This window comes from Sciurus carolinensis, chromosome 12, assembly GCF_902686445.1.
Source record: "Sciurus carolinensis chromosome 12, mSciCar1.2, whole genome shotgun sequence".
In the NCBI taxonomy this organism is placed as follows: domain Eukaryota; kingdom Metazoa; phylum Chordata; class Mammalia; order Rodentia; family Sciuridae; genus Sciurus; species Sciurus carolinensis.
This window is the reverse complement of record NC_062224.1, coordinates 908,700-935,050: the sequence shown is the minus strand read 5'-3', so window position 1 is coordinate 935,050 and position 26,351 is coordinate 908,700. Positions and strand designations below refer to the sequence as shown.

The following is a 26,351-nucleotide window of genomic DNA, read 5'->3' as shown; positions in this document are numbered from 1 at the left end:
GTGCCTGATTATGAGGCAGAGGATTTAGGTTTTGGAGCAGCGCTCTGCTTCCTAGACCTTGATGCTTAGGATGGCTCATGGCCCAGGATGGCATGCCCTCTCCGTGGGAGCCCTGCAAAGACGGAAGGCTGCAGGTGGGCCTGAGGCCGAGGGGCTGGAGAGAGAAGGGAAGGCCAGGTGCCGGGCCCTGGGGAGAGCAAGGGAACAGGAGGAGAAGTGAGGGAGAGAATGTCCGGGGGACAGAGCCGCCACAGCCCACTGTCCTGAGGCAGGTGGCCAGGGTGCTGAGGGCTGACATGGCTCAGAGGGCAGGACAGAGAAGACCTGACTCTGGAGGTGCCAAGGAAACAGAATGGAGGTGGCTAGTCCAGGCTACGTAGGGTGGAAGCAGGCAGGCAAGGCCCGGACACACACAGACAAGGAAGAGCAGTGAGTTCTTCTAGCCCCGCAGCCTCAGTGCCTCCGAGGGTGCAGGGAGGAGCCCAGACAGAAGGACAGAATGAAGCTTTGGTCCCTCCCAGAGGGCATTCACCTGGTCCACCCAGAACGACCCAGGGCCCCCATCCCAGACTGCAGCGTCCAGGGCTGGCCAGTTCCTGTGCCTTCAGAGGGGCCTTCAGCTAAGCCATGGGAGGCCCCAGGGCTCACTGCCTCCCTCTGCCTTTCTGGGCTTAGAAGTTCATTCCTGGTCACACCAATGAGCAGGATCAGGTAGATGGGGGCCTGGGGACATAATGACAGCATTTCGCTGGACAGACTGGGGCATCACCTGCCCACATGGGCTGAGGAGAGCCACATGCAAGGCAGGGCTGCCCTGGGTAGTGTGAAGTCCTGCTGAGGACCAGCCTGGGCCAAAGGCTGCTGAAGTGACAGCAAGAAGGGAGGATGGAAGGGAGCACTGCCGTGGGGAAGGCCAGCAGCCAGGGGCAGGACCTGGAGTGGGGGTGGCAATGGAAAAGGAAGGGAAGAGCACCCAGCTGGGCTCCGGGCCTCCATCCACCTCTCTCTTTTCTTTCATGGTACTGGAGATAGAATCTAGATGTGCTATACCACTGAGCAACATCCCCAGTCCTTTTTATTTATTTTGAGACCAGATCTTGCTAAATTGCCCAGACTGACCTGGATCTTAAGATCCTCCTGCCTCAGCTTCCCAAGCTCCGCCATTGGGCCCAGCACATGCACTCATTTGACATGTCTGTTGAAGGCTGGAGAGGCACTGGCAGCGGCCTTCTCTGACAGAGGGCAGGAGCTGCTTGCCCGCTTCCTGGCTGGCAGACCCTCACTTTTCTTGAAGCACGGCAAGTCTTCATGGCATCTTGGTATGCTCATGGCATGTCAGGTGAATGGGGCCCAGATGTTACTTAAGTTTCAAGAGTACATTTTTGAGCATCCCTGACCTTAGCACACAGGGGGTAGAGAGGATAAATCAGCAGATCTGTTCAGTGTACTATGCCTATGTAGCATCAACTCAAAAGGAGAATAATAATACCGGAAAGTAGGCTTCCAGGCTTGTGGCTTCATAAATATGGCCGCACATGCATGCCATGGTGCCACTCAGCTGTTACCTGGGGTTCCTGCTTTTCCCATTGCTTCAACATATTATGCTGGTAACCTTCTTGATAAAAAATATCTTTTATTGCCAGCCTGCCACCTTTGTGACATTCCAGAAACATCCTTAGGTTTCTGGTGGGAAGACAAGGTGTCTCACTTTTGGAACAGAGCTTTGCACATTACTTCTGCATTTGTGTTTGGAATTTTCCAAGTGCTATTTCAGAGGCAAAGTCCCTAGGCATGACATGGAGTTGTTTTAAGGACACCTGGTTCTCACTGAGACTTTTAAGACTTTAGCTAAAGTCAGCCTAGGTCAGGCAGACTAAGGTGGGTGGGTGGAGTGGCTTGGTGTTATTTTAATTTTGTGGTCTGCAAGAAAGACACTACAGAATGACACGCCTGTTCCCTGGGGGATGCTGCTTCTCTGCATGAAAACTTTCTCCCCTCTGGTTTGCAAACAGTGAGCCGCAGGAGTTCTTGTGATTTCTGAAACCACAAAACAAGCCTTGCCATTGTGCAAGGTTTCTTTGGTGTTGTTATTCTCCACTTAAATCGATGCTGTGTGGCTCCGCACACTGATCCGCTTACTTCTCCCCTTTAATCCCTGTTTCATAACATTGGTGATGTTTTAAGACGCACCCTTGAAATTAAATGAACACCTGGGAGCTTGCTTTGGACGACAAGCATCAGAGACCGAAAGGGCTGCGCCGGTGTGAGGAAGTCCATGCGCCGGGCAGAGGTGCGCAGGTGGACCGGGCGACTCAGCTCCTCCGAGGGGGTAAAGGTCCGGGCCTCCTGCGCTTCCTTTACACTCCCGAACCTACAGCAGGGCCGACTCCACTTTACTTAGGGCTGAGCCTCCCAGGTGGCCTTCCGCTGCCTAGTGGCCCGGGGCCCGCCCCTTGCTGGGCAAGTGAAGAAGTTTCCTTTGTCAGCGGCGACCACGTGGCGCCATGGTGGCGGCCGGCAAGTAACCAGCAGCCGGTCCACCACAGGCTCCGGGATGCGCCGGCCCTGCCGGAACCGGCCCGGGAAAACGCGGGCGCCAAGGGACAGCGAAGGGCGGCGTCCCAGACCCGCGGGGCGCGGGGCAGGCGGCGCTCGGAACTGAGGGCGGGTTCGGAGGGACGCACTGGACGGAGCTCCGGGAGGAGGCAGAGTCCCGGGGACAGCGCGCGGGGCGGGGGTAAGGGTGGCACCCGGGACGGAGGGCGGTCCGGAGGGGCGGGGCGGGGCGGCGCTCCGGCTGGGGGTGCCAAACGAGGACTGGACGCGGTCCGGGGGTCGCTCAGCCGGGGTGGGGACGGGCTCCAGGCTGGGGGGAGGGGTTCCCGGGCGGGTATTGAGCGCGGGTCCACTGGGGTGGGGGCGGTGCTCCGGACGGGGACTGAGCGCAGGTCGGGGGGGGCGGTCCGCCTAGGCGGGGGCGGTGACCCGGGCCGGGGGCGGGGGCTGAGTGCGGGTCGGGGGGAGGTGTTCCGGGCGGAGGGAGGGCCCACTCGGGTGGGGGCGGTGCTCCGGGTGGAGGGAGGGCCCACTCGGGTGGGGGCGGTGCTCCGGGTGGAGGGAGGGCCCACTCGGGCGGGGGCGGTGCTCCGGGTGGAGGGAGGGCCCACTCGGGTGGGGGCGGTGCTCCGGGTGGAGGGAGGGCCCACTCGGGTGGGGGCGGTGCTCCGGGTGGAGGGAGGGTCCACTTGGGCGGGGGCGGTGCTGCGGGTGGAGGGCGGTTCACTTGGGTGTGGACCGGCGCTCCGGGCGGGGGCCGGGGGCGGAGCGCGGGTCGGGGGGCGGCGCTCCGCGCGGGCGGGGGCGGCGGGCGTGGGCGGTGCTTCGGGCGGGGCGCGGCGGGCCGGGCATGGCGTCCATGGCGGCGGCGATCGCGGCCTCGCGCTCCGCGGTCATGAGCGGGAACCGGCCGCTGGACGAGCGGGAGCGGAAGCGCTTCACCTACTTCTCGTCGCTGAGCCCCATGGCCAGAAAGATCATGCAGGACAAGGAGAAGATCCGCGAGAAGTACGGGCCCGAGTGGGCGCGGCTGCCGCCCGCGCAGCAGGACGCGATCATCGACCGCTGCCTGGTGGGGCCGCGCGCCCCGGCGCCCGCCGACCCGGGGGACCCCGGTGACCCCGAAGACCCCGCGCCCTTCCCCGGCCTGCGCGGGCCCACGGGCCAGAAGCTAGTGCGCTTCGGCGACGAGGTGGGGCGCGGGACACGCCCCGCGCGAGGGGGAGTGGGTGGCGAGAGAGGCCCAGCCGGGACCGGGGGCTCCAAAGACCCCCACCCGGGCCCGCCCGGCGAGGGGAACGTGGGTGGCGCCGGGGCTGGGGGCGCCTCCGGGAGAAGGGGAGGGGGCTTTAAAGGCCACCCACCAAGCAGAGACGACCACAGTGGAAACAGCAGGACTTCTAAAGCTGGCTGACCTGGTTTCTGATCCAGCTCTGCCCTTGGCGACTGTGCGGCCCGGGGTGAGTCTTAGAGCCTCAGTTTCCTCCGAGCGAAACGGATGACGCCCACCGCGAGGCACTCGGCTCACGGTGTATGTTAACACTTGTGACGAGCTCTGTGCGGAATGAGGAATTGAGAGGCGGGGTCACAGGGAGGAGGCGGTGCCTTCCAAGATCGGGGGCCGCGAAGATGTGTCCGGTGGGCACCTTGCGCCCTATGTGTTTGCGGATGAGCGTGGGCACCCTGTTTTTCTTACCGAAAGATCCGGGGAAGAGAAGTTTAGGTGCGCTCCACAAGTCAGCTCCTTGGGAGGGGAGGGGAGGCTAAGCGGCAAGTCTACCCGCGGCTGTGCGGAAGAAAACAGCGCAGGGAAGACCGGGCGAGCCGTCACCGAGGCTTAGGGTCTGAGCGCGGGGAAGCCTGGTGCTCTTGGGAGTGAGTGTCCCTGAAACCTTCCGCGCCCTGGGACAGTGCTGTAGCTGTTGGGTCTTTCAGACTCAACTTTTGCCTGGAAGGTCGAAGTCAGAGGGAGCAGAAGCAAGGAAGTGGAATCCACTCAGTTAAGTCTTCTGCCTAGGCTGCAGCGGGGAGGGGTCAGGAGAGGTTTTCCAGGGAAGTTGGGGGCCGTTCAGAATGAGACTTAAATCAGTTTCAGGCTGGGTATGCGGAAACATTTGTTAATGCAAAATGTTTGTGGTCATAAACTCACTTTAATGTCAGGTCAGGAGAGTGTGAAATCCAGGACTGTGTTGCCAACAGTGCCTTATTCTCATGGAATTAATAGAAAATTCCCCCTTGGACTTTCAACTCTGAAGGCTTTGCCAGGAAAAACAAGGGTGTGGTAAGCTGGGGAGAGGAAAATATAGGTTTTAAAATGTATTCCAGAGCCTGAACACCCCAGTGGGAAGATGTGCACCTCTGCAGACCTGCAGGTTTGGGTGCAAGAAGGAGCTGACCCTTGGAAGTCATGAACAAATAAGCCTCAGGGGAGCGAGCCTGCAGTCACTTGCAGCTTTTGGAGAGTGGCTGGCCCTGTCCCTGGGCTTGTCCAGCTAAGAACAGTGGCATGACTGCTTGTCATCAAAAAGCCAGCGCAGTATCAGGGACAGGGACGGTTTATAACCAAGCTGAAGTTTTACTGAGTCCTCATCTGGTGCCAGACCCATCGCTTTCTGGACTCAGTGTGATGTGAAAACAAGGAAACTGCTGGGATCTTCCAGGAGCCCCTCGCTGTCTTTCAGAATTGAATCCCAGCTTCTCACGTGGGCTGAGCGCATGCCCCAGAAAACCTCCAGCCAACCTCAGCACAGGTGGTAGCTGCAGGTGCAGCCCCTGGATCTTAGGAGAGGTCTGTGGGAACCCTGCCCAGGGTGTTTTTGCCTGCAGTGGCTGGGTGGTTTAAATGCCACCAGACCAGGCAAGGGGTTGGCACCAAAGTTGAGTCTGGTTCTCATTGTTGCCCACGGGAGACCACTTGTGGAGGAGGGCAGGCTCCTGGGCACAAGGGTGATAGGTAGGACAGGACGGGAGATGACCCCCAGCTGGGTGGCCCCAGGTTGGGCAGAGGACTTGGTTGAGTGGTGCTGTCCCTTCCACTTGACCCGTCTTCTCCTGTGGCCGCAGGCCCTGAGGGTGCTGCCTCCTCCTGTGAACACCCCCTCATTGCCAGTGACATAGCAACATCCCAAGTCAGAGAATGCAGATATAGTGGCCATCACCTAGTTATTTGTATGTGTTACTGGAAAAAATAGAAGCCTGATTATATGATGGTGGCCACAGATGTCCGTGGCTGTGGGTGTGGTAAGGGGCTCAGTTCATGCACTGAAGTGGCCAGTGTGAAGGTCAGGTGCAGCGATGTGGTGTGTGTGGTCTCCACGCCTGGGAGGTAGGAAACCTGGGCTGGCTCAGATCCCCCGCTTTGATGACTTAATCTGGCCCCTGCAGAGAAGGAGGTGGCTGTCCTTATTGTTTTGTTTTGTTTTGTTTTTTTTAATTGTAAACAAATGGGACACATGTTGTTTCTCCATTTGTACATGGAGTCAAGGCATACCATTTGTGCAATCATAAGTTTACATAGGGTGATGTTGTTTGATTGTCCTTATTGCTGATGCTGTGAGGGACTTACCAGGTTTGCCCCCCCCCCCCAGTCTTCACTGCCTCTTCCAACTCTGGCTTACGAACATCCGACCTCAGTAAAAAGGTACAGGAGTGGAGCTTTGCCCGGGGCTGCCAGCCGTCCCGCCTTCCTGAGCCCCCAGACCCTCTGTGTGGCCAGCCCAGGATGGGTGCCGGAGGAAAGCTCAACAGCAAAGGAGAGGGACTCCTACATCCCGGACCCAGGTCCTCGCCGCAGGACCAGCAGCAGGTGCTGCCTCCGAGCGCGCTTGCCCCTCAGGTCCGCCTGGCTCGGAGCAGTGCAGGCAGTGTGTTCCCTTCTGTTGGAGGATTTTGGTGAGAACAATAAGGCCTGTTTGCAGATGGAGGCTTTTAACAGTCTGGCTTGTCCCTGGCTTCCTGATGGCTGTGAGTTCTGGGAATGGCTGACTGGGGAGATGAGGTTTTTGTTTTTCAAGCGTTTAAGGAACACCCTGTATGCCTCTACTACTTCCTGGTATCAGATAGAAAATTTGGATCCTTGGGTTTGTGTTGCCTTCTGTTCCGTCCCCACCCCCACCCCCAAACTCCGTGACACCTATCCAGCAGGATCGGAGTGGGTGTGGGAAGGCTGCAGAGTTCCGAACCTGGTGCCGCCCTCTTGGCTGCGACAGGCGAGCAGATGACCAGGAGGCCTGGGCAGCTGGAGCAGCTTGTTTGTGTGGACTTGCTTGCTGCTTCGCCTCTCCATGAGCAGCAGGGCTGGGCAGGAGAGGCGTTTCCATACTCCCGGTCTGGGTTTTGCCTGGGGAGTGCCTTCCACCCCCAGCACTGCGGATTGAACCGGGGTGCTCTACCACTGAGCTAATGCCACCATTCCTTTTTTACTTTAGTTTGGGGCAGGGTCTAAGTTACCAAGGCAGGCCTTGAACTTGCGATCCTCCTGCCTCAACCTCCTGAGTGGCCTGAACTGCTGTTCCCAGCCAAATATGGAGTTTTAGGACCAGATAGCTCTGCCCTCTCTTCAGCAGCTTAGCGTGATGGCTGCTGTCCTTGGACCTACATCCCTCTCCTGCCGCAGGAACCTGGGGCTTTGCTGGCCACTCTCTTACTCCTTTTGACTTTAGCCTCCTTTTCTAAGGCCGAGTCTTGGTCTTCCAGGCTCCCAGACACCTCCTGCACTGTCCTAGACCCTGTAAGGCCTGGTGGCTTTCCCACCAAAAGCTGGAGGACCTGTAGGTGTCCCTGGGTGGCATATCTGTGGTCACCAGGTGGTGCTGAGGGCCTCAGGGATGCCTGCACAGGGCCTGCCTCACCTCTTCTGAGGGTCCCGGTTCTTGTGGGCCTGCGGGCCTGAGTCCTGCCCAACCTTCATGTTTGGTTTTTTCATTAAATGAATTTAATATAACAAGTTACACCAGTAAGGTAGTTGTGAAAAGTCTCAGGCCGCGCAGAAGCAGCTTTACAGGAGAGCTGGTGGGTCCCTCCAGAGCGCTCCTGAGCAGGCAGTCTTGGCTGGACAGCCTGGCTGGCCGAAGGACCTGTGTCTCCAGAGGTCTCCCTTCTCACCCACTTCGGCAACTCAGCCTTTTCTTTTTTCCAGTGTTTGGCTAAAATAAAAAAGGAAGGTAATTTGGGAGTTGCTATCTCAGTATTTTGGGCTTGCTTTTTAAGAGAGGCAGCACGTATGAACTATGATTCCCTCCTCTGCTTGGCGTCTCTGTGCATGTTTTAGGAAGGATGACAGGGTGGATGTGGCCTTTTGTGTCTCTGGCTGGGGCTCTGTGTGACCAGGGACAGGCATTGAGAAATGGCCAGATCCAATTTCGCAGTCTCTGCTAGGCGGAGGTCATGGGCCTGCCTGAAAGCTTCCTAGCAGATCAGCACCCGGCAGGGCACCCAAAGGCAGTGAGTGGCCTCCCCTGCCCAGGTGCCTCTGCCTGCTGGCTCCGGGGGCACTCGGACACAGGTTCTACAGAGAAATGAAATGACTTGTTCACAGCCACACAGGGCAAGAGGAAGCGGATGATGCGTGCAGGATAATAGGAATCACAGCCTAACCAAGACATTTCCACAGTCCTGAAAAAAGTTTCTTCAAAATAAATAAGGAGTGGGGAGTGCACGCCCGACCTGCCTCTTAGGCTCCTGCCATGCCGTTCGCTCCCTGGAAGCTGCTCCACCCGCTCTGCGCTCCATGCCCACCGCCACCGCGGGTCACTGGTTGTTTGTGCCCTGACTGCTGTGCCTGAGCCTGAGCTTGCCCCCCCAGCGGGCGCACCACACCAGGAGCCGCACCACAGCTGCTTTCTGCCTTTGAAGCTGTGCTTGTCATTCCAGTTTTGGAAACGCCCATCTCAGCAGAGTTAAATATATTCCAAGTCGAAGGGAACAGCCAGACCACAAATGTGTACAGTTGCTGTGGAAAGGCATTGGTAGAAATCATATTTTAATCATTCTCCTACTCCCCTTTTTAATAGATTTGATTTTTTTAGAGCAGTTTTAGATTCACAACAAAACTGAGTGGAAAGTGTGGAGTTCCGCCTACCCACGGCCACCCACAGCACCACAGAGCCGTCCACGGTCACGGGCTGTGGACTGCTGACCTCTCATCACCCTAAGTCAGAGTTCGGGTTGGGGTTCACTGTTGTTGTCGCGCACTCTGTGGACCTCGCCCTGCGTGGAAAGACAGGATCCATTCGATGGGTCACACCCAGACCAGGTTCGCTGCCTGTTCACCCCTCCTGCCCTGCCCTGGTGCCCCGGGTCCTGCTGCCCTCTCCCAGCCCTGCCTTTCCCGAGGCCACACAGAGCCGGGGTCCACAGGCTGCGGCCTCCTCAGGGGCTTCCTGCCCTGGGTGTGATGCCTGTGAGGTGCCCCTGTGCCTTTCCCGGCTCTGTGCCTCTTAGCAATGGATGCTGTCCCCTCATCAGGGTGGACCACAGCTGTCCACTCATTTGCTGAAGGACATCTTGGTGGCCTGCATGATTTGGCAGTTAGGAGTAAAGCTGCTGTAGAGTAAAACTGCACAGGTTTTATGCAGAGGTAGGTTTTCAACTTGTAAAGCCCAGAAACCTGATTGCCTTAAAGACCTGAATTTAACAGGGAGAAGTCAACACAGAAGTGTTGATGGATTTGCTGTGGGACTGTGTGTTTTTGGTTGATTGACAGGCCCAGGGTGCTGTGCTGTTGCTTGGTGCTGCAGCTTTCAGTGGAGACTCCAGACGGGTCTTCTCTGTTGGAGCACAGACGACCCACCCCCATGCACATGCTCTGCCTGGTTGGGCCAAGAAGCCCCTGGTCACCCGATACCACTAGCCGTCTGTGGGGACCTTCTGTCCCTTCCCTGCAGGCTCTGCTGTCTGAGCCTAATCTCTCTAGCTTATAGCATTTTCCAGCTTAAGCCAGGATGCCACCATGTATCTGCCAGAAGCTCCTCTAGGGAAGGAAAGTGACCATTCCTGGTCCAGTGAGCTCCTTGCAGGGTTTCAGGTGCTGCTTCTGAATCTCCCGAGAAAACCAAGTCTGTTTGGGAGTTGGGATTCTGACTCCTAGATTCCGACTTGGCACTCCTGTAAGAGGTGGCGCTGACAGGCTGCGGCTCTGCCTCTGGCCAGTAGATACCCTGGCTGCCAAACACTGTTGGTGAACAGCCACCTGCAGTTCTTTGTATGGAGTCTGCAAACGCCAGGAGGGGCAGAAACCTTCAGAGGGCTTCTCCTGGTCCCCAGCCCTGTGCTCTGCAGGGACTGCTCGGTTGCCCTGGTTGGTTATTCCGGTGTCGAACCGTGATTCTGCCTCGGATGGGCAAGGCCTGGCCCAGACCCACGTGAACCAGGGCTTTAGTGGGAGGTGACTGGAGGATTGTGAGACTGCATGTGCCGTGACTGGCCAGACCGATGTGGCCCCTGGGCACCAGGAGCCGTGCGAAGAGCGTGGCTGGGGTCCGTGGGTCCCCGCAGGAGTGAGCACGCAGCCAGACCCCGGAGCAGACGTGGCCTTCTCCAGCATCAGCATCCCAAATCAGCCTGCCCGCTTACCATGAGCCTGCAGCGTGGTCAGCACCCCCACGTCCTGCTCACCCCAGGGCTCCCTCCTGCCAGGGGCCGTGTTCTAGGGTCTCCTGCGCTGGGCATGCTGTCCCAGGCCCTCTGCACCGCCCGTTCACCCCTCCTCTCCCCAGCAGGGACAGCGCTGGTCCTTCTATACCCCTCCCATCTTCCCCAGATGTGCCAGGGTGGACCCTGCAGGCGTTTTCGATGGGCTCCTCTCCCGTGGTCCTCACTCTCAGGGCTCCTTCTCGTCTCTCCGTGGCTTTATCCCAGTGAAGCACGGACAGCGTACAGCTGTGATTTTAAACATCCGTGGGTGTGCCGGGGCCTGTGGTCATCAGGGCCCAGCATCCTAGGGCCATCACACCACCCATTTCCAGAAGTTGCTGTTTTAAAACGGAACTGGCGCCCTGTAAAGAGCAAAGCCTGAGCACCTTAGGCCTGAGTGCCCGTTGCCCCCCTGGCCCGGCTCTGCCTCTGGCCCTTCCTCCCTGGGTGTTCCATGAAGTGGGACCACGAGGTCCGCCCTTTTGTCCACTCTCTTCTCCAGGTGTGGCGTCCACAGGGTCTGCCCGTAGACCCTGAGCACGCGCCAGTGCTTCTCCCTCTGTAAGACCCAGCGAGCGCCCTTCTGCCTGGGCGGACGGCATTTCGTTTTTCTGTTCCTCTGTCTGGATGCCTGGCTGCCTGGGCTGTGGTGAATCGGGCGGGCACGTCCCTGCCGGAGCCCCGCATTCAGTCCTTTGGGGAACATGCCTTGGAGTGGAGTCGCTGGTGCGTGGGTGTGCAGCAACACAGGGTTAGAGTAGCGGACGTGGCGTGCGCTCTCGAGGTCACACGTGGCCCTGACCTCGTCAGCCCTCCGCCCTGTGCGCTGTACGTAGGTCTTCCCTGTTTCTTGCTGCCCCGGTGGTGCCCTGGGGTGGCGAGCCTGCCGCCATCCCGTTTTCCGAGCTGGGATAGTAGCCACCTTATGGGTGTGAAGTGCATCGCCTTTGTTTTCAGTATGCTCAGTTGTGAGCTTCTGTGATTTACCTTTGAATAACGGCTGTGTCCAGCACCAGGACACGAGGAGTCCCTCGGTGGTCAGCTCTCGCGGGCTGGTGCTTGTTTTCCTTCCTTGGGTTTGGTGGCCTGAGCATGCTTTGTGCTCTTTGCCTCTGGAGTGGATGTTTCTCATGGAGAGGAATTTGACACAGGGCAACCTTTGCCACAGGCCCCATCCCGAGGTCTGAGTAGCAGGTGTGCCTGGGTACTTAGTCGGTGCCAGATCTGGGGTACCCGGGGCGGGGAGCTTGCCTCCTGAGCAGCCCTAGGGGGCGCTTGGGACTGCACCACAGGCCGGAGCGGGAGGGTCAGCACTGCCCTGGGCTCGTGTGGAGGCTGTGGGGGTGCCTGTGGGTGTGGGTGTGGGTGTGGGTGTGTGGCGGCGGCTGCCCCTTTGGGAGTGGGTGCCGCCTTTGCACTGAGCCTGGGCACCTGTTCCTCCTGCCCGTGCTTCTGTGGCTGGAGTGTGCGGTTGGTGGCTGACACCGCAGCCCTGTCACATTTCTGTTCGGTAAGTTTATTTTTAAGTGCTCTACTAATATTTTTTTCATGGGCTCAGAATTGCAGGAATCCAAGGAATCTGCCCCTTGACTTAGTTCCTTACTGGAGCAAACAAAATACTGTTGACACCAAGTTGGGGAGGAATCGCAGCGTGCTGTCTCCCCGCCTGTGAGCCCCGTGGAAAGGCAGCTGCAGGGGCTGCGGCCACAGGGACCTGGCCCCATCATGCTCCGGGCCGGGGCCCACCCTGTGCGCCTCAGGACCAGCCACAGTCCAGAACCAAAAGCCCCGGGTCTAAAATTTGCAAGTTCCAAGGGGCCCGCGCTTCACGTCCTCTTTGGAGGTGGAGCAGAGTCCAGCTCCACAGGCCTCGCCCTGTGCTGGCGGTTCTGCCTTGCCTCCCGCTGTTGTAGGCACCGCACGCCTCTGTCCTTGGAGGCAGCGAGGCTGGTGACCCGTGCAGTGTGCGTGCCCAGATGGCTCCTGTGTCTCCCCGTGTCGCTTCTGAAGGCATGGCCTCTGGCTCCTCCATCTCCACCTGGAACAAAGCTCTTCTTGTTTTACTACTTCTAAGAGGATTGCAGGGTCCCAAGAGCAGAGAATTCCGGAGACTTTCAGGTCACTGAACACTGGCCCCCTCAACAGGCACCAGAGACACAGATGGGCCTCAGCTGCAGGCTGGCCCTGGCCTCTTCCGGAGCCTCTGCTCCCGGGGCTTGGCACGCCCCCCAGACTGCCATTGCCATGTTTGGATGTTGGGAAGCAATTTGGATTGAACTGAAATTCCAAAGGGGACAGCAGTGACCCCATCCCTCTCATCTTGAAAGTCTTGGCTGGTGGCCAGGAGTCATAAAAACCAGTGCAAGCCAGTTCTGAAGCCAGGATCCCCCCGAAGGTCACTGCACGTGGTGACGCGGCGCTGTGGCTCTGGCTGGGCGGGCTCAGGTGCCCTTCTGCTGCTGGGGCCTCGGCCTCGCTGCTCATGCCCGGGTAGGGTTTTTCTCCTGCATGTCCGTCCCCGTCGTGGCACCCCGTGGCACGTTGAAGGCCAGGTGTGGGTCTCCCTGTGGCTCCTCCGGTCTGCCTTGCCCTGGTCCCCAGGGACCACAGAGGGGCCTAGTGCAGGGGACGTGTCACTCCTGGGGCCAGAGCCAAGAAGAGCTGGGCTCTGTCCCATGTTGGGGTGAGGCGTAGGAGCATGTGGCTTGGGCAGAGCAGGGAGCATCCCCTGGGTGTGGACCCTGGTCTGGCAGGCACTGGGGATGCAGGAGGAACAGCCTTTGTGATGCTGGGGGCCCAGTGCCGCCGGCCACTGGGGGTGCTAGGAGCTGTCAGGGCTCCTGTTCCACATCTCGGAGGAACAGGGCTTCTGCCGCCCGTGCCCTGCAGGGCCTTCATTACTGGAGTTCAGAAATGAACCCCATGCTCTTCACTTCAGAGAAGGCTGGCTGTGGGGTCCTGACCACGCTCCGCACAGCTGCTGTGTTCGAAGGCCCTGCCTGGGGCCTGGGCGTTTGCCCCAGTCTCTGCCGTGCTTGAGGCTGGGCTGGGGGTGAAGCAGGCTCTGCCAGAAGCTGAAAGGGGGTGGCCCACGGGCGGAACCAGCTTGCCCGTGGAAAAGGGAGCAGGTCACCCAGATGCAGGGCAGGGACCCCCTCCGGATGGAAAGAGATGGAACATACTGGGTTCTTTATGGAAAGACATAATTACTTGGATATTTTTAGGGTGGGTGGTAAGATATGGATATAATTTTAATGTCAGTCTCAGTTAAAATATCTTATCCTATTTTCAGTCTGTGTCAAGCACCGTGACCCACATTGGTCCAGAACCTGGGGCCCTGCATAGCAGCAGGGTGCAGATAAGCTCAGGAGTGTTGTGGGGAGCAGAGGGGAGCCCCGTGGCTCCCCTAGCCATGGGTTCAGGCCAGAGGACAAAACCTGCAGGCCCAAGGTCGGATCCTAGGGATCTGCCCCTCCCCCCTCCCCCTGGCCCCAAGGTCAGGTCCCAGGGACTGCCCTGGGGGCTTTTCCTGCTTGGCGAGGGTTGGGAGTGGTGCCAGAGACTTGAAAGGAGGCCCTGGTGTCACAAGCCGTTCCTGGCTGTCCTGCTGACCAGGCTTTCCCTCTCTGCTGGCTTTTGGGGAGAAGGGAGCTCAGATGTGCTGGCGGGTTACGGGCTGGCGTGCTTTGTGTGGGTCAGCCCACTTAGGGTGGTGTGATTCCCCCTTCTCGGCTGAGGAAACAGGCTCGAAGTCTAGGTCATCGTCCATGAGGGAGCAGCTAGGTCCTGGTGGCAGAGACCCGCAGGGCCAGCTCCTCTTCCTGGAAGTCGTTCAGCATCTGGAGGGGGCAGCCACCTGGGAAAGGTGAGGCAGGAGCCCCAGGGGGTGTCTACCTTCCCGGCCAGGCTCCAGGGTCGGCTGTGCCTGTTCTGGCTCCCACGGCCCCGGGTGGATTTGCACCGGGAGGTCTGAGTTTGGCTTTAGATTCATTCTTGGCTTTTTGTTCCAGGACATCACTTGGCAAGATGAGCACTCCGCTCCTTTCTCCTGGGAAACTCGGGTAAGTTGGATTGAACTTAGATTTGTCCCTTTAAGCTGCTTCGAGTCCTTGTATGCTGTCCTACAGCCTAGGTGGACGTGGAGGGCTGGGCCCACGCTGGGCTGCAGGTGGCGGCCTGTTTTTGGTAGGCAAGGAGGGCTTGTGGGAAGTCAGACACGTGCGTGGTGACAGGCAGTGACAGTCGGTCTGACACCAGGGCCTGAGGCCCCGAGCCCCCGTGCCCTCTGCCTCGGACCCAGCAAGCCTGGCCTTGCTGCCCTGGGGCCCGCTCTCTGCCATGCCTCTGCCCACCAGCACTCAGCACCACAGTGGGGGGCCAGGTGACAAGCTTGGAGCAGTGCTCAGGTGGACTCAGCCCGTTGGTGGACATGGATGCAAGCGGCTGATGGAACCCAGTGGGTGAGACCCGGCCTCCGGGCGCTGGTGTCGTCCTTTCCAGAGTGGCTCAGGAGCAGGGTCCAGCTGGCCTCAGTGCCCTGCCTTAGCTCCCTCGCTGCCCCAGGGGGACAGCAGCTTGGTGTCTTCGGGGAGCTGCCCATCTCTCCAGGAAGAGAATCACAGACCCAGACCCTGCCGCGCATGGGTGGGCCGTTGCCATGGCGCCGTGTGCGGGCAGAGGCGGCTGTGCCTGGGCGGGTCCTGGCCACCTCGGGGTTTTGGGTGCCACTGCTTCGAGGGGCCCGTCTCACTTGTCCCCTCAACTTCCGGTCAGAGCCCCGTCCCAGTGACGCGGCCCCCTGGAGCAGTGGGGAGCCGTGGGGGAAGAACGAGGGGTCCTCTGGCACCCGCGAGGCCTCCTTCAGGAACCATCTTGGAAAGAGGCATTTCGCCAGGCGGCCAGCAGCATCCTGATCGCAGCCTGTAGTGAGCCCCTGCTGACTGCTTCTGATGCCAGCTGGCCAGGACGTGCCGGCCGGTGGCCGCCGGGTGGATTTTGCACTGACACATCCACAGCCCTTTACTCTTTGAAATCCGGGACGGGGTCTCACTAAGGTGCTCAGGGCCTTGCTGAGTTGCTGAGGCTGGGCTTGTGGGCCACTGTGACCGGACAGCCGGGACTCTTCTAAACCTTAGAGACGATGTTTGGGGTGCACGACGTGCACTCGGGCACATGTTCGTTTGGAAAGCGTAGGCCCCTCTGCCAGTGGCACCCCCGCACCAGGCCCTACGCGTCCTAACCGTGCTAGTGTCTGCATCTACACATCGTTTTCAAAGCTTCCTTTGCATATTAGTGCAGAACCCAGGGCTGTGCAGAGGCCAGGGAGCGGGTGCTGTCTGAGTGGGCAGCCTGGCAGGGCCGGGCACTGGTGGAGGGGCCACCAGGGTCGGGCTCGGGGAGTGCAGGGTGTCAGGGAGCAGCCTGGGATGACAGCAGCTGCCAGCCCACGTGGACCTGTCTCCCGGGGTCACAGAGTAGCCCGGGGGGCCAGGCAGCCCCTCAGCACCTGGTGTTCAGTGGTCACCGGAGCGGCAGAAGCACCTGCAGCGGAAGCCTGTGGGGGGAGGACAGTGCTGTGTGGGGAGTGGCCAGCCTCAGGCACGGGGCCTTGCTGTCCTGATGGTGAAGGCACAGGAGTCCCAACGGCCCAGAGGTCTGCTCTCGTGCCCATGGGAAGGTCTGCTGTCCTGGGAGGCCCCTGCTGTGTGTCCTGGGAGCCGTTGGGTATCCTGGGTGGGACATTCACCTTCTTCACCTGCTGGGCAAGGCCTCCTGGGGCACAGCAGTTGGACACAGGCACAGCCCTGGGGTCAGTGTGGGAAGTGTGCCTGAAAAGGCCTTTGGGCACAGAGAGCACGGACTACAGTCCACTCGGTCGCTCCTGCCCTGGTGGCCAGTGGCCGCAGGTCCCTTGGACTGGTCCAACAGGAGGCGGCTGGCTGGCATCGGCTAGGAGCTGCCCCTGGCACCCCGCAGGCTAGAGTAGGAGGGGCCTGCTGGTTCTGCCCGGCTGTGCCCTCTGGGCCGGGGCCCCTGCACTTGACTCTGGGGGTCAGGCTGGCCGCAGTTCAGGGCAGAGCCTTCCCGGGGAGGAGGCCACCTGGGCACAGGGCCGGCCCTTCCTCTCCTCCTTCCAGGGTTGACCCCACTCTTAGGATGGAAAGATGTCCCGGAAAGGGCCACAACCCGGGGGTGGCGTCAGTGAGGTCAGGGCCCCTGTCTAAGTGCAGGAGTGGCGGGCAGGCCTCTCAGTGGGTGCCGTCCTCACGGCCAGTCACTGTGGACACTCACCGAGCAGGGCATTGGATGTGCTCTTGATTCTGCAGGTCAGTGGTCTGAGGGGCTCAGCTGGCTGTTCTGTTGCCCCTGCCTGGGTCATCTGACACCCAGGAGAACCTGGCTCAGGTGCGGGCGGGTGGCCGGGCGGCCAGGGAGGGGCAGCGCCTCATTGCTTTGCCCTGTCGTCCATCGAGGATGAGCCCCCGAGCCAGGTGCGAGGAGGGTCCGCCTGCGCGCGGGGAGGGCAGCGAGTCGTGTAGACCCCACTCCCTGAGCTCTGACCTCCCACCTGTGGTTCACCCTGGGTCCTTCTTTCCCTTTTAGTCAATCGTCCAGTGATCTTCAAAATCCCCACCTCTGGACCCTCTGTGTGTACGTCCTGGGCATTGGCCCCTGGCCCCACATGCCGAGCCCGTTAGCCATCCCCAGGTGTGCTAGGGTGTGGGCACGTCCACGCCCTCAGCGCCCCGTCCATCTCCAGAACACTTCATTGAAAACTGTGGTGCACCCCGAGGTGACCTTCCTGTGCGTGTTGTGGACTGACGTGCCCAGAGCGCCACCTCGCAGAACCAAAACTGCCCGCTCAGTAGCAAGGCTCCGTCTTCCCGACGGCCTCCTGGGGGGTCGCGCTGGTGGCCTCTTCTACCCAGCCTCTGCCTGGCGGGGGCTGGGAGGCCCGCTGCTTGCCTCTCATGCTACGGAAGCTTCAGGAGTACTCCCGAGGAGGCTGGGGAGCAGGGGATTCTTTGCATTCCCAGGCCGTCTGGGCTGGAGGATTTGGAGATGCCTGTGGAGGCTGGGCTGGCCGGAGCGGGCCCTCGGGACTCTCCCGCCCCAGGCTGTCTGGCTTCTCTGTGTCTGTGGGTCGTGTTCAGCTGTCTTTCTGGGGTGGTATGCCGAGGGCCAGTTTGATCCTTGCCAGAGTAGGGAAGCCTTCCAGTCCTTCCTCGGACTGCAGGGTCTCGTCCTCTGTGATGTGCCCCCAAACGGGGAGGTGCACGCTCTGAGTTCAGTCACCCTGTCCTGCCGAGGGAGACGGGTGGACAAAGGAAGGAGCTGGGCCTGTCTGAGGCTCGCGCTGCCTGCTGCCCATGCAGAAGGGAGCCTTCCCCCAGGACGGAGCGGCTCCCTTGGCTCCAGGGGTCAGGAATACCGGGAGCCGTGATAGATCGCTCGGAAGTTGTACTTGTGCAGAAGACGCACCCACAGAGGGAACCCGTGCGCAGGCACAGCTGGGCGGCCGTCTGCCAGGATCCGCCCTCACCAGGCACTGCCCTCGCTCTGGTCGGAGGAGTTTGGGGTTCAGTCTGCCAGTTAGCTGGGTCGAAGTCAGGGCGGGCTTGGAAAAGGGCTGCAGCCATGATCGGATGCCTGTTAGGGAGTTTGAAGAGGCTCCATTCTGCCCACGTGGCTGCCTGACTGACCAGCTGTACGCGTGAGGTCAGGTCGCAGTGGACATGCCCGTGTGGCGTCGCAGGTTAGCTTTGACAGACACTGGAAGGCCTGCGGGTGGTGCTTCCTCGGCCGCCTCCCCGAGGCCAGACGCCCTGGGGAGCCCCAGCCATGGCTGCACCTGCATGCACGCTGCCCTGGGGGCCCTGGCCCTTGTCGCCAGCGGACCCCATCCCTGCCCTGCCGTCCTCCTCCCTCTGCTTGTCTCCTCCTTCCCTCTGGGGTCTCCCTGACTCCCTTCCTGAGACCCAGAGCCCAGCCCCAGCCCTGCCCTGGACCCCCTCCCCACGCTGGCTGTGTGAGGAGCAGGAGCTGCCCCCGCAGTGGTCCCACCTGCCCCTTGGGCCCGGGTGCTTCCTGCCGGCCAGCCTGCAGCCCCAGCCCTGCTCTGCTGTCCTGCAGGCAGGTCCTGGCCTCCTTGTCTCTGCTCAGTCCCCACCCCTGGTGGAGGTCGCGCCTGCTGGCACCTGTGCCCAGCCCTGAGGGTACCGCTGCCTGAGGTCCCTGGGGAGAGGGCAGGTCCAGGCAGGGCTCCTCCCACTCCCCACAGCCCCCACGGCCTTCCTGTTGCTCTAGGAAGTGCCCAGAAGGGAGGCAGGGCTGGTGTGCCTCTGTCCCGTGAGGCTCCGCCCACCGTGCGGGCATCCTCTGTCCACGCACCCCCACCCCTCCCCGCACACGCCAGCTCCCTGTGCCCTAAGCCTGGTGGACACACAGGCATGGTATTTAGCTCCTGGTCTACATCCGGGCCCCTGCTCGCCTGGGTCTGACCGCACCCGCCTGCCCCTGTTGGGCTGCCTCTGTAGTGACCTGAGGTTTTGAAGGTGTTCATGTGTCCCTCTCCCCCTCCCGTCCTCGCGGGGAGGAGGTGGGAAGGGTACAGCTTGGCGAGATCTGTCCAGCACTGTGATACCATCCGCTGTGGCTTCTGTAGCTGCCGTCCCCATGGCGAGACCTGCAGAGGCCTCCCAGCCCAGCAGTTAGTCTTGGCAGCGGGCACTTGCTGGGGTGTCTCACATTCCTCTCCAGTGAGCGGGGCGTAAAAATAGATGCAGCACTGTGCTGTGGTCTCGCTGAACTTAGAGAGGACGTGGCCCGCGGAGCTCCGGCTCCCCACACGGGCTGACCAGCGCCCAGCCGGGGGTGTGGAAGGGGGCTGAGAGCAGAGGGGCCTGGCCCATCTCCTGTCTCCCTGTGTCAAGACACGGACGACCAGTGTTGAGTCCTAGCCCCGACCTGCCTGTACCAAGGGCCAGTGGCCAGTGCATCTATTGGCCCCTGGCTCCTGCCGTCTTCCCCATGCAGTGCTGCCCACGCTGAGGAGGCTGCCATGACCTCCCTTCCCAGGAGCCTGGCTGTTTGTCCTTGTCTGGAAAGGGACTTTTTCCATAAATGAGGAACTTGGTCTGGGCTCTGCGGGCTTCCCATTCCGCCTCCCTCTCTCAGCCCTGCGCTTGCCGGGGGCCTGGGACCAGGCAGGGTCCTCAAGTGCTGTGGGGTCACTGCCCCAGCCTCCATCAGTTCACGAGAGGGGTAGTCCCGGGTCCCTCCTTGCACCGTGGTGCTCACGTGCATGGTGTGTCTGAGGTCCCCTCCAGTGCCGCACACAGTAGGTCTCAGCCAGCTGCTGCCCTGGGCCGTTCTTCGCAGGTCATGGGAGGTCTGAGGTCAGCTGACTTGCCCCGCTGACCGTGAGTAGTGGGACGGCCTGGCATCCCGCGGATCCCCATCAGACTCCGACCCCTCTCGGCCTCACTCTGGTCCCCTGGGTGTGGTGCCTGTTGCCCCAAGCTGGCTTGTTGACCACGGGATTGGGGGAGGGGGTGTGTGCAGGGCACGCCGGGGCGGGGCGGGGTGCTCCTGAGGGGACGCAGCTTGGTCTGGACCCACGAGGGCGAGGAACCTCAGGCTTCTTGGTGGGCTTGGGAGGTGCAGATGGCTGCACCCGGAATGGACAGCAGCCAGGGCAAGCCTCGGTCTGGGAGAGAGGAAGCGTCCACAGTGTGAGTCAAGATGCAGAGACCTAGAGAACCGACTTGGAGATATTGGAAGGGCCCAAAGCAGTAGGGCTGCTGCTTCCACCTGACCCACACGGTTGTCCTCTGACTGCGTGCACAGGCCACTGTGGTGTCCCTGTGAGCGGGGTCCTGGGGCCCGACCGGGAGGGGCAGGTGGCTGAGCCTTGCCAGAGTCCATTCTTGCTGTAGGTCCTGGGGCTTCTGAACTGGGCATTCGTGGGTGGCATGGGAGGCTCGCCCCCGTCTGCCTTTGGAAATTCTAGGTAACAAGCCCAGTTCCCGCGGGGCAGGGAGTGGGCCAGAGACCCCCTTGCGCGTAGCGAGTGAGCAGGGCTGTGTAAAGGGCACCGCAGCCACATCTCATCTTCAGTTGGGAATGCGCGAGAAGCAGGCAGTTTGAGCTTCTCTTCTTTGCCTCCTTGTCTCCCCGTGTTCACCTCCAAGCCCCCAGGCCAGACCGCTGCCCGGGTCAGCCTGGCCCTGTCCAGATGACGTCCTCCTCCCGGCCCCCAAAGCCCCGGGAGCAGCCTGCCACTGCTCGTGTCCCTGGAGCACAGTGACGCGTCCTCAGAACCTCCTCCACTGGCCTCTGCCCACAGGCCTGGATGGCCCGTTGCTGCCCCACCTCTGTAGACCCTCCAGCCTCGCCCTGCACGGGCTCCTGAGCGGAGAGCCACCAGAGAAATCGCTGATCCCCAAAGAGCCTGCAGCTCAACAGTGCTGTTTAAAGAGCCTTCCTTACAGAGTTTCTGCCACGGGCCACCCTGTCTTCATGTGGAGGCCACCTGTTTGAAGGGGGTCATCTGCACATGCATGGGGAATTCAGAAGTGTGCGGTGGGTTCAGAATGCCTCACTCGAGTTGCGTGTTAGAGTGGCACCATGCTGGACGTGCATGCAGAGATCCCGTGGGTCCTGCAAACTCTGCTGTTGCCATGGTCACTGCACCCGGTGGCCCCTGGCTTTGGGTCCACACAGCCGGGTCCCGGGGTCACAGGGTCAGGCCAAAGTCCCAACAGCACGGCCTCCTGATGGACTAGAGACCCGGGGCAGTGGGTCATCCCACGACTCCATTTCCTCATTCACAGGATGAAAATAACTTAAAAACCAGCTGCCTCGTGCCTGGGGCACGCGGGACCTCCACCTGCCCTTGACCCCGTCTCCCGGCCTTTCTGGCTGAGCCGGGTTTGTCCCCACAACGCTGAGCTTCCTGCTTGCGGCCTGAAGTCGGTTCTCCGTCCTGCCGCCAGCAGCTGGGTTCAGAGGAGTGGGCGGCTCTCTGTTCAAGACCCCCCCCCATGTCCTCGCGGGGGAGTCCTGGGAGACGGCAGAGATGTGAGCGCAAAGGACATGGACCAAGCAAAGGAGCCCCGTGGCGTCTCAGACCCGGGATGGGCTGGGTCAGCTGGATGGCTGAATGGCCAGCGTCCGCATGTGCTGGGGCAGGGAGAGGCTCCCGGGGCAGGTGGGCAGCTGGCCTGCAGACTTTATAGGCGTGGCCACTGCGCCGGCTGGCTTACTTAAAGGGGCAGGTGTGAGGCGGTGGAGATGGTGGGGAGAGGGAGTTTTCAGACTTGATTTCAGAAGTGATGGAGAGCAGGTGCCCTGTTCTCAGAGCTGGGAACACAATGTCCTCCACGGGCTCCAAGGAGACGGAGCCACTTGGCATTTCCTTGCTGTGAACCAGTCGGCTCACTCGGCAGCATGTCTTCAGAGGCCGCTCTGGTCAGCAGGAGGCTGGGTCTCAGATGTGGTGGTGCTGGTGCCTGCCCTGTCATGGGCACCCTCAGAGGCTGGGCTGCAGGGGCCTCACCTCTGGGCAGCGAGTCACAGGGAGGGCCAGGCTCAGGGAGAGGCATGTGCCCGCTGGCCCCGCAGGGAGTCCAGTCCTCAGCCACTCGGATTCGGAATCTTGGGGCTGCTCTAGTGCCAGGTGAGGCGCGGCTGTGCCTCAGGTGGCAGGGGTGGTCCCCAACACGGCCACTCAGGCCCGGGGCACAGCTCGAGGACAGTGGCTCCCAACACGGTCTGTCCGGACGGGCGGGTGTGCGTGCTGGCCGCCTCTTGCCCCTCAGTGTCTTCCTTTCTTCTCTGCAGAGTCAGATGGAGTTCAGCATCTCCTCCTTGTGCATCCAGGAGCCGAGCAACGGCAGTGCTACCAGTGAGCTGAGGCCGCTGCCCAAGGCCTCCCAGGGCCCGCAGGCCCTCAAGCCCACCCAGGGCAGTAGGGCGTCCAGCCTGGATGCCCTGGGTCCGACCAGGAAGGAAGAGGAGGCGCCCTTCTGGAAAATCAATGCGGAGAGATCCCGGGAGGGGCCCGAGGCCGAGTTCCAGTCGCTGACACCCAGCCAGATCAAGTCCATGGAGAAAGGGGAGAAGGTCTTGCCTGCCTGCTACCGGCAGGAACCTGCCCAGAAAGACCGGGAGGCCCGGGCCCTCCGCCAGGAGCAGTGGGTCCTTCCCAGTGTGGGTGTGGACCAGGAGAGGCCACCGCCGGCCCAGACCCCCACTGGCATGCTGCCCGAGGAGCCCTCCGAGCCCCTGGGGAAGCCGCTCTCTCTGGACGCCAGGCAGGACGAGGAAGGGGCTCTAGGTTCAGAGCCTCTGCCTGCACAGGTGGGTGTCCATGCGGCTTTCATCCCCACCCTGTCCTCTGGCCTTCACGGAGGACTTTGGGGCTGGGGAGTGGGGTATCCGCTGCTCTGCCACCGCCTGGTGTCCTGTGGCCTGAGGCCTCCTCTGTGGGCAGGCGGGAAGGGTCAGTGTGGGGAGGCTAGGAGGCATTGGCAAACAGGGTCCCCAGGGGTGGGGGAAGCAGGCAGGACCCCGGGTGGCTGCTTCAGGGAGGGATTGGCCGCTGCCCCCGTCCCAGAGTACAGGCGCAGCTGTCTGGAGAAGGGCGAGCTCTCCAGGGGTGGAGGGCAGCAGAGGCGGGTCTGCGGAGCCCTCGGGGCGAGGTGCTGGGCGTGGGGAGGGACGAGGAGCTGGTGGCTGCAGTGTCCCTGGCTCCTGGTAGGAGCGGCCCCTGTCATTGCCGGGCGGTCTGTGCAGCTGAAGAGGTGGAGACGGCAAAGAGAAGACGGAGCGTTTGTGACACTCAGTGGCCCTGGTGTGGGAGGGCGCGCACAGCCCGGAAGCGGGAACAGGAGCGCCTTTCTCTCCGGGAGGCTCGGCTTGCCCTGGGGCATTGTCTCACAAACAGCGCTGTGTTGTGCGCCTCTGAGGCCCGGCCCTGGGCACCGCAGGCCACCGAGGCCCCGACGGGGCTCTGCACATCCATCCTGGAGACGGCCCTGCTTGCGCCCTGTGCTGTGCTGCCTGGTGACATCTCCGGCTGTGGCCTGCGGTCTCGCTGCAGGAGTCCCGAGGGAGGGCGGGAGCAGCTGGGCACGGCCAGAGCAGGAAGCGAGGGCCCCAGCCTCCCAGGAGGGTCCACCCGGTGGTGCTGGCCCTGCAGAAGGACCTGTGGTGATGGGAAACCTGGGCAAGTCGCCGCACCACAGCTGCGAGCTCCGCCTCTGGCCGGCCTCTCCTCTGGGGCCGCCGCACAGCTGGAGCTGCAGGCAGCCCTTCTGGGCCTGTCCTGTCTTCCGTCCACCTGCTTCCCCATCTCGTCCTCCGCGTGCTCTGCAGAGTGCCGCCCTTCGCAGGGCGTCCCCTCCCAAGCCCGGTTCCGTGGGCGTCCTGTGGGTGAGAGCCGAGCAGGGGAGGGGGAGGCTGCACATCCCGGAGACGGGAGGGAGCGGGAAGGGGGCGGACCCCTGGCTGCCTCCGTGGCGTCTCGGGTGAGTAGTCCTGGCCACGGGCCTCCCCAGCCTTCTCTGCATGCTGTGGCGTGGGGGGTCACTGCCGGGCAGGCAGGCCCCACGGCCGAGCTGGACAAGGCTGCGGGGAGTGTTGTGGCTGGAGCCCCTCCTGCCTGCGTCCCTGGAAGCCCTGGTCCTGAAGCCCCTCAGCAGCCCCCCTGCCCCTCCTCCCCTCATGCCCTGGACCTCGAGAGTCCTTGGCTTTGTTGTGTCCACGTGTGTGAGAGCGGAGGGCCGCCCGGCTGCTTGGCTCCAGAATGGGGCCTGCGCTGCGCAGACCCACTGGGCCGCAGGGGGCACGGGCCCTGACCGTGGAGGCCGCTCTGTCCCCCAGCACTGAGGCAGATCGAGGCCGGGCCAGGAGGGAAGCTGCGGCTTCATCTGGGTCATCCTAAATGAGGCGCTGTTTTTAGACTGCACGGCGGAGAGGGAGGCAGGCGCCTGACTGCGCGCTCTTGTCCCTGCAGGCCAGCTCCAGCGTCATCCTGAAGACAGGTTTCGACTTCCTGGACAACTGGTAAAGGAGCCAGGCGCCTGCAGCGGGGCCCCGACGTTTCCAGGGTGCTGTGCCCAGGAGGGCTCCGGCCTGCTTCCTGGTTTCCCTACTCTTTTCTTGATTTTTCAGAAGCTGGTGAATATTGCCATTTTTTTCTCTTTTTGGTAAAACCAGATATTCGTGCTATTTTCAACGATTTGATAATGGAAGTTTTACATCTGGAATTTCTAAGGACTGTTAGGAATTTAGTGGATCGTGTTTGTAAGCCCCTCCCAGCCCATTTCCCTCCTCTTGGGAGGTCTCCCCACGTTACCAGGGCCCCACCAGATCCGGCCTCTGCTTTGTGCCCCCTGTGCAGCCAGCCTCCGTGGGTGGTGGCCGCCACGTCCACAGCTTCCACGGTGTCTGCTGCCAGCCATTCCCGCAGGAAGATCTGCCCTCAGGAAGAGCTCCCAATGCTCACGGCCTCCTGCCAAAGCCACGACCGGCACTGGGTGCCTCCTGCCGCCCCGGGCCACTTCCAGGGAACAGACGGCACACGGTGGACAGCATCTCCGCGCTGCCCCACGCCCTCGTCTAAGAAGAGTGGCGTGTCTGGAGTTGTGGGCTGACTCCCTGTTGTCTGCACCTGGCTGTGGCTCCTGTGGCTGCCTCTTTTCTTGGTTTTGTACCAGCTTCCTTTCAGAAGCTCCCGGTCCTTGGGCGACCCGCTGCCCGACCCCGTACTGGGCATGGGCAGTCAGGGAGGGGCAGCGTGCCGGGGCAGAGGGCCCCTCTGAGTCTCTGTTGGCATCTCTCCTGAGGGAGACGATGGGCTGTGGCCACCTCCCTGCCCAGACGCCCAGGCTCACCAAGAGGACCCCCAGCCCTGCCCTCCCTGGAGAGGAAGGGTGGCCAGGGCCCCACGGTGGCCCTGAGGCCCGCAGCGCCCAGCAGCAGCTCGCCTAGGCTGTGCCCACAGGAGGGCGGCCCTCCCTGGAGGCCACTGCCCTCACTGTGCCCTGCAACGGCAGGCAGCGCCCAAGTGGAGCTGTGAGCCCTGTGCTGTGCGGCACGCACACCGCTGTCACTGTGTCCCCTCACCTGAGGCCTTAATCCCTCTGAGCCCTGCCAGCAAGCTTGGCTTCGGTACCAAAGGGCAGCTTTTTAAACCTGTTTCCTCGGCTCCTCTGAAACACTTTCCAGGACATTGTCTGCTCCAAGGTACAGCACATGGTGACCACCTCCACCCCCAGGAAAGTTTCTGCCAAAGCTGTGGCTCAGCAGCTGCGCTGTCCCCCACGGTAGCTCTGTTCCCCAAGGCTCGGACTTCTCTGCCCTCTTCTGGTCACTGACTGCAGTGTGACGGGTAGAGGTTCCCTCTGTGCCACTGGAGCACTCTCAAGAGGCGTGCAAGGGACCTGCGCATCCCGGCCAACTCAGCCCTGCAGGCACCGCTGCCTGCCTGCGGTTCCGCCTCAGGTTTGCAGCTGAGCTAGAGGCCTGGGTAGCAAGTGGGTGGGAGCCGGGAGGGACAGCTCGTGCTGGCACAGCTGGGCGGGACGGCCTCTGCTCTCTTGGCAGAGTTCTCCCTTCTTTCCCACTTCCCTGTGAGTCTCGGTGTCCCCTCAGGTCATCCTCGGAGCTGAGAGGTGGAGGCTGCTGAGAACTCCGTGCTCTGTCCCTCTGGCCCAGCACCGCAGTCTCTAGTTACTCTTGGGGGGCAGCCCCGTGAGAGTGAGCGGAAGCCACACCGGGAAGGCCTGGGGGTCCTGAGGCCATGCTGCTTGGCTCTGCCTTGGGAAGAACGCAGTTCCCATCCTGCCTGACCAGCAACTGTCCCCACACGGGCAGTCAGTGCAGAGGCGACTGTCCCCTCCTCCGGGAGTGAAGCTACATTTCCACGTGTGACCCTCAGGCCCCGGTGGAGTTTCTAAAAGCAGAGCTCATGTGCACACGTCCCCGCGGAGGCCTGTGAGTGACCCCGCACCTGGGACTCAGCTGGAGGACCCAGTGTCCTGCACTGTGACGGCTCCTGCAGGAGCCCCCAGGACATCAGAACGGGGGTCTGCTTCCCAGGGGCCCTGCTCCTGGCCCTCAGGCCTGGGCGTGTGAGTGCTGGAGCAGCCTTCCTC

The 26,351-nt window shown here is 61.7% G+C and overlaps 2 protein-coding genes across 6 annotated transcripts in view; one reads left to right on the top strand and one right to left on the bottom strand.

Annotated features, from left to right (window-relative positions):
• Positions 1-4,000, bottom strand: part of LOC124961583 (collagen alpha-1(III) chain-like) — a 41,732-nt gene extending 37,732 nt beyond the window's left edge. The window contains exon 1 of the mRNA XM_047520337.1: positions 3,972-4,000. The gene's annotated coding sequence lies outside the window, so the exon portion shown is untranslated. The remainder of the gene's footprint in view (positions 1-3,971) is intronic.
• C12H1orf198 (chromosome 12 C1orf198 homolog) lies at positions 2,528-24,702 on the top strand. Of its 5 annotated transcripts, none has more exons than XM_047520341.1 (4): positions 2,528-2,737; positions 14,199-14,249; positions 22,033-22,551; positions 24,209-24,702. In XM_047520341.1, the coding sequence occupies exons 3-4, from the start codon at positions 22,039-22,041 to the stop codon at positions 24,260-24,262; spliced, it is 567 nt and encodes a 188-aa protein (XP_047376297.1). In that variant the 5' UTR covers positions 2,528-2,737; positions 14,199-14,249; positions 22,033-22,038; the 3' UTR covers positions 24,263-24,702. The 5 variants fall into 5 exon arrangements, with proteins under 5 accessions (XP_047376297.1, XP_047376294.1, XP_047376298.1 ...); XM_047520338.1 differs by lacking the exon at positions 2,528-2,737 and adding an exon at positions 3,378-3,748; XM_047520342.1 differs by lacking the exon at positions 2,528-2,737 and adding an exon at positions 4,259-4,279.
• Positions 24,703-26,351: the final 1,649 nt, after the last annotated feature.

Excerpts from the sequence above, each read along its gene's own strand:
- C12H1orf198 (XM_047520338.1), top strand. The coding sequence starts at position 3,407 with ATGGCGTCCATGGCGGCGGCGATCGCGGCCTCGCGCTCCGCGGTCATG. Across the intron at positions 14,250-22,032 it reads CTTTCTCCTGGGAAACTCGG|AGTCAGATGGAGTTCAGCAT; the intron begins GTAAGTTGGATT and ends TCTTCTCTGCAG. Across the intron at positions 22,552-24,208 it reads CAGAGCCTCTGCCTGCACAG|GCCAGCTCCAGCGTCATCCT; the intron begins GTGGGTGTCCAT and ends TTGTCCCTGCAG.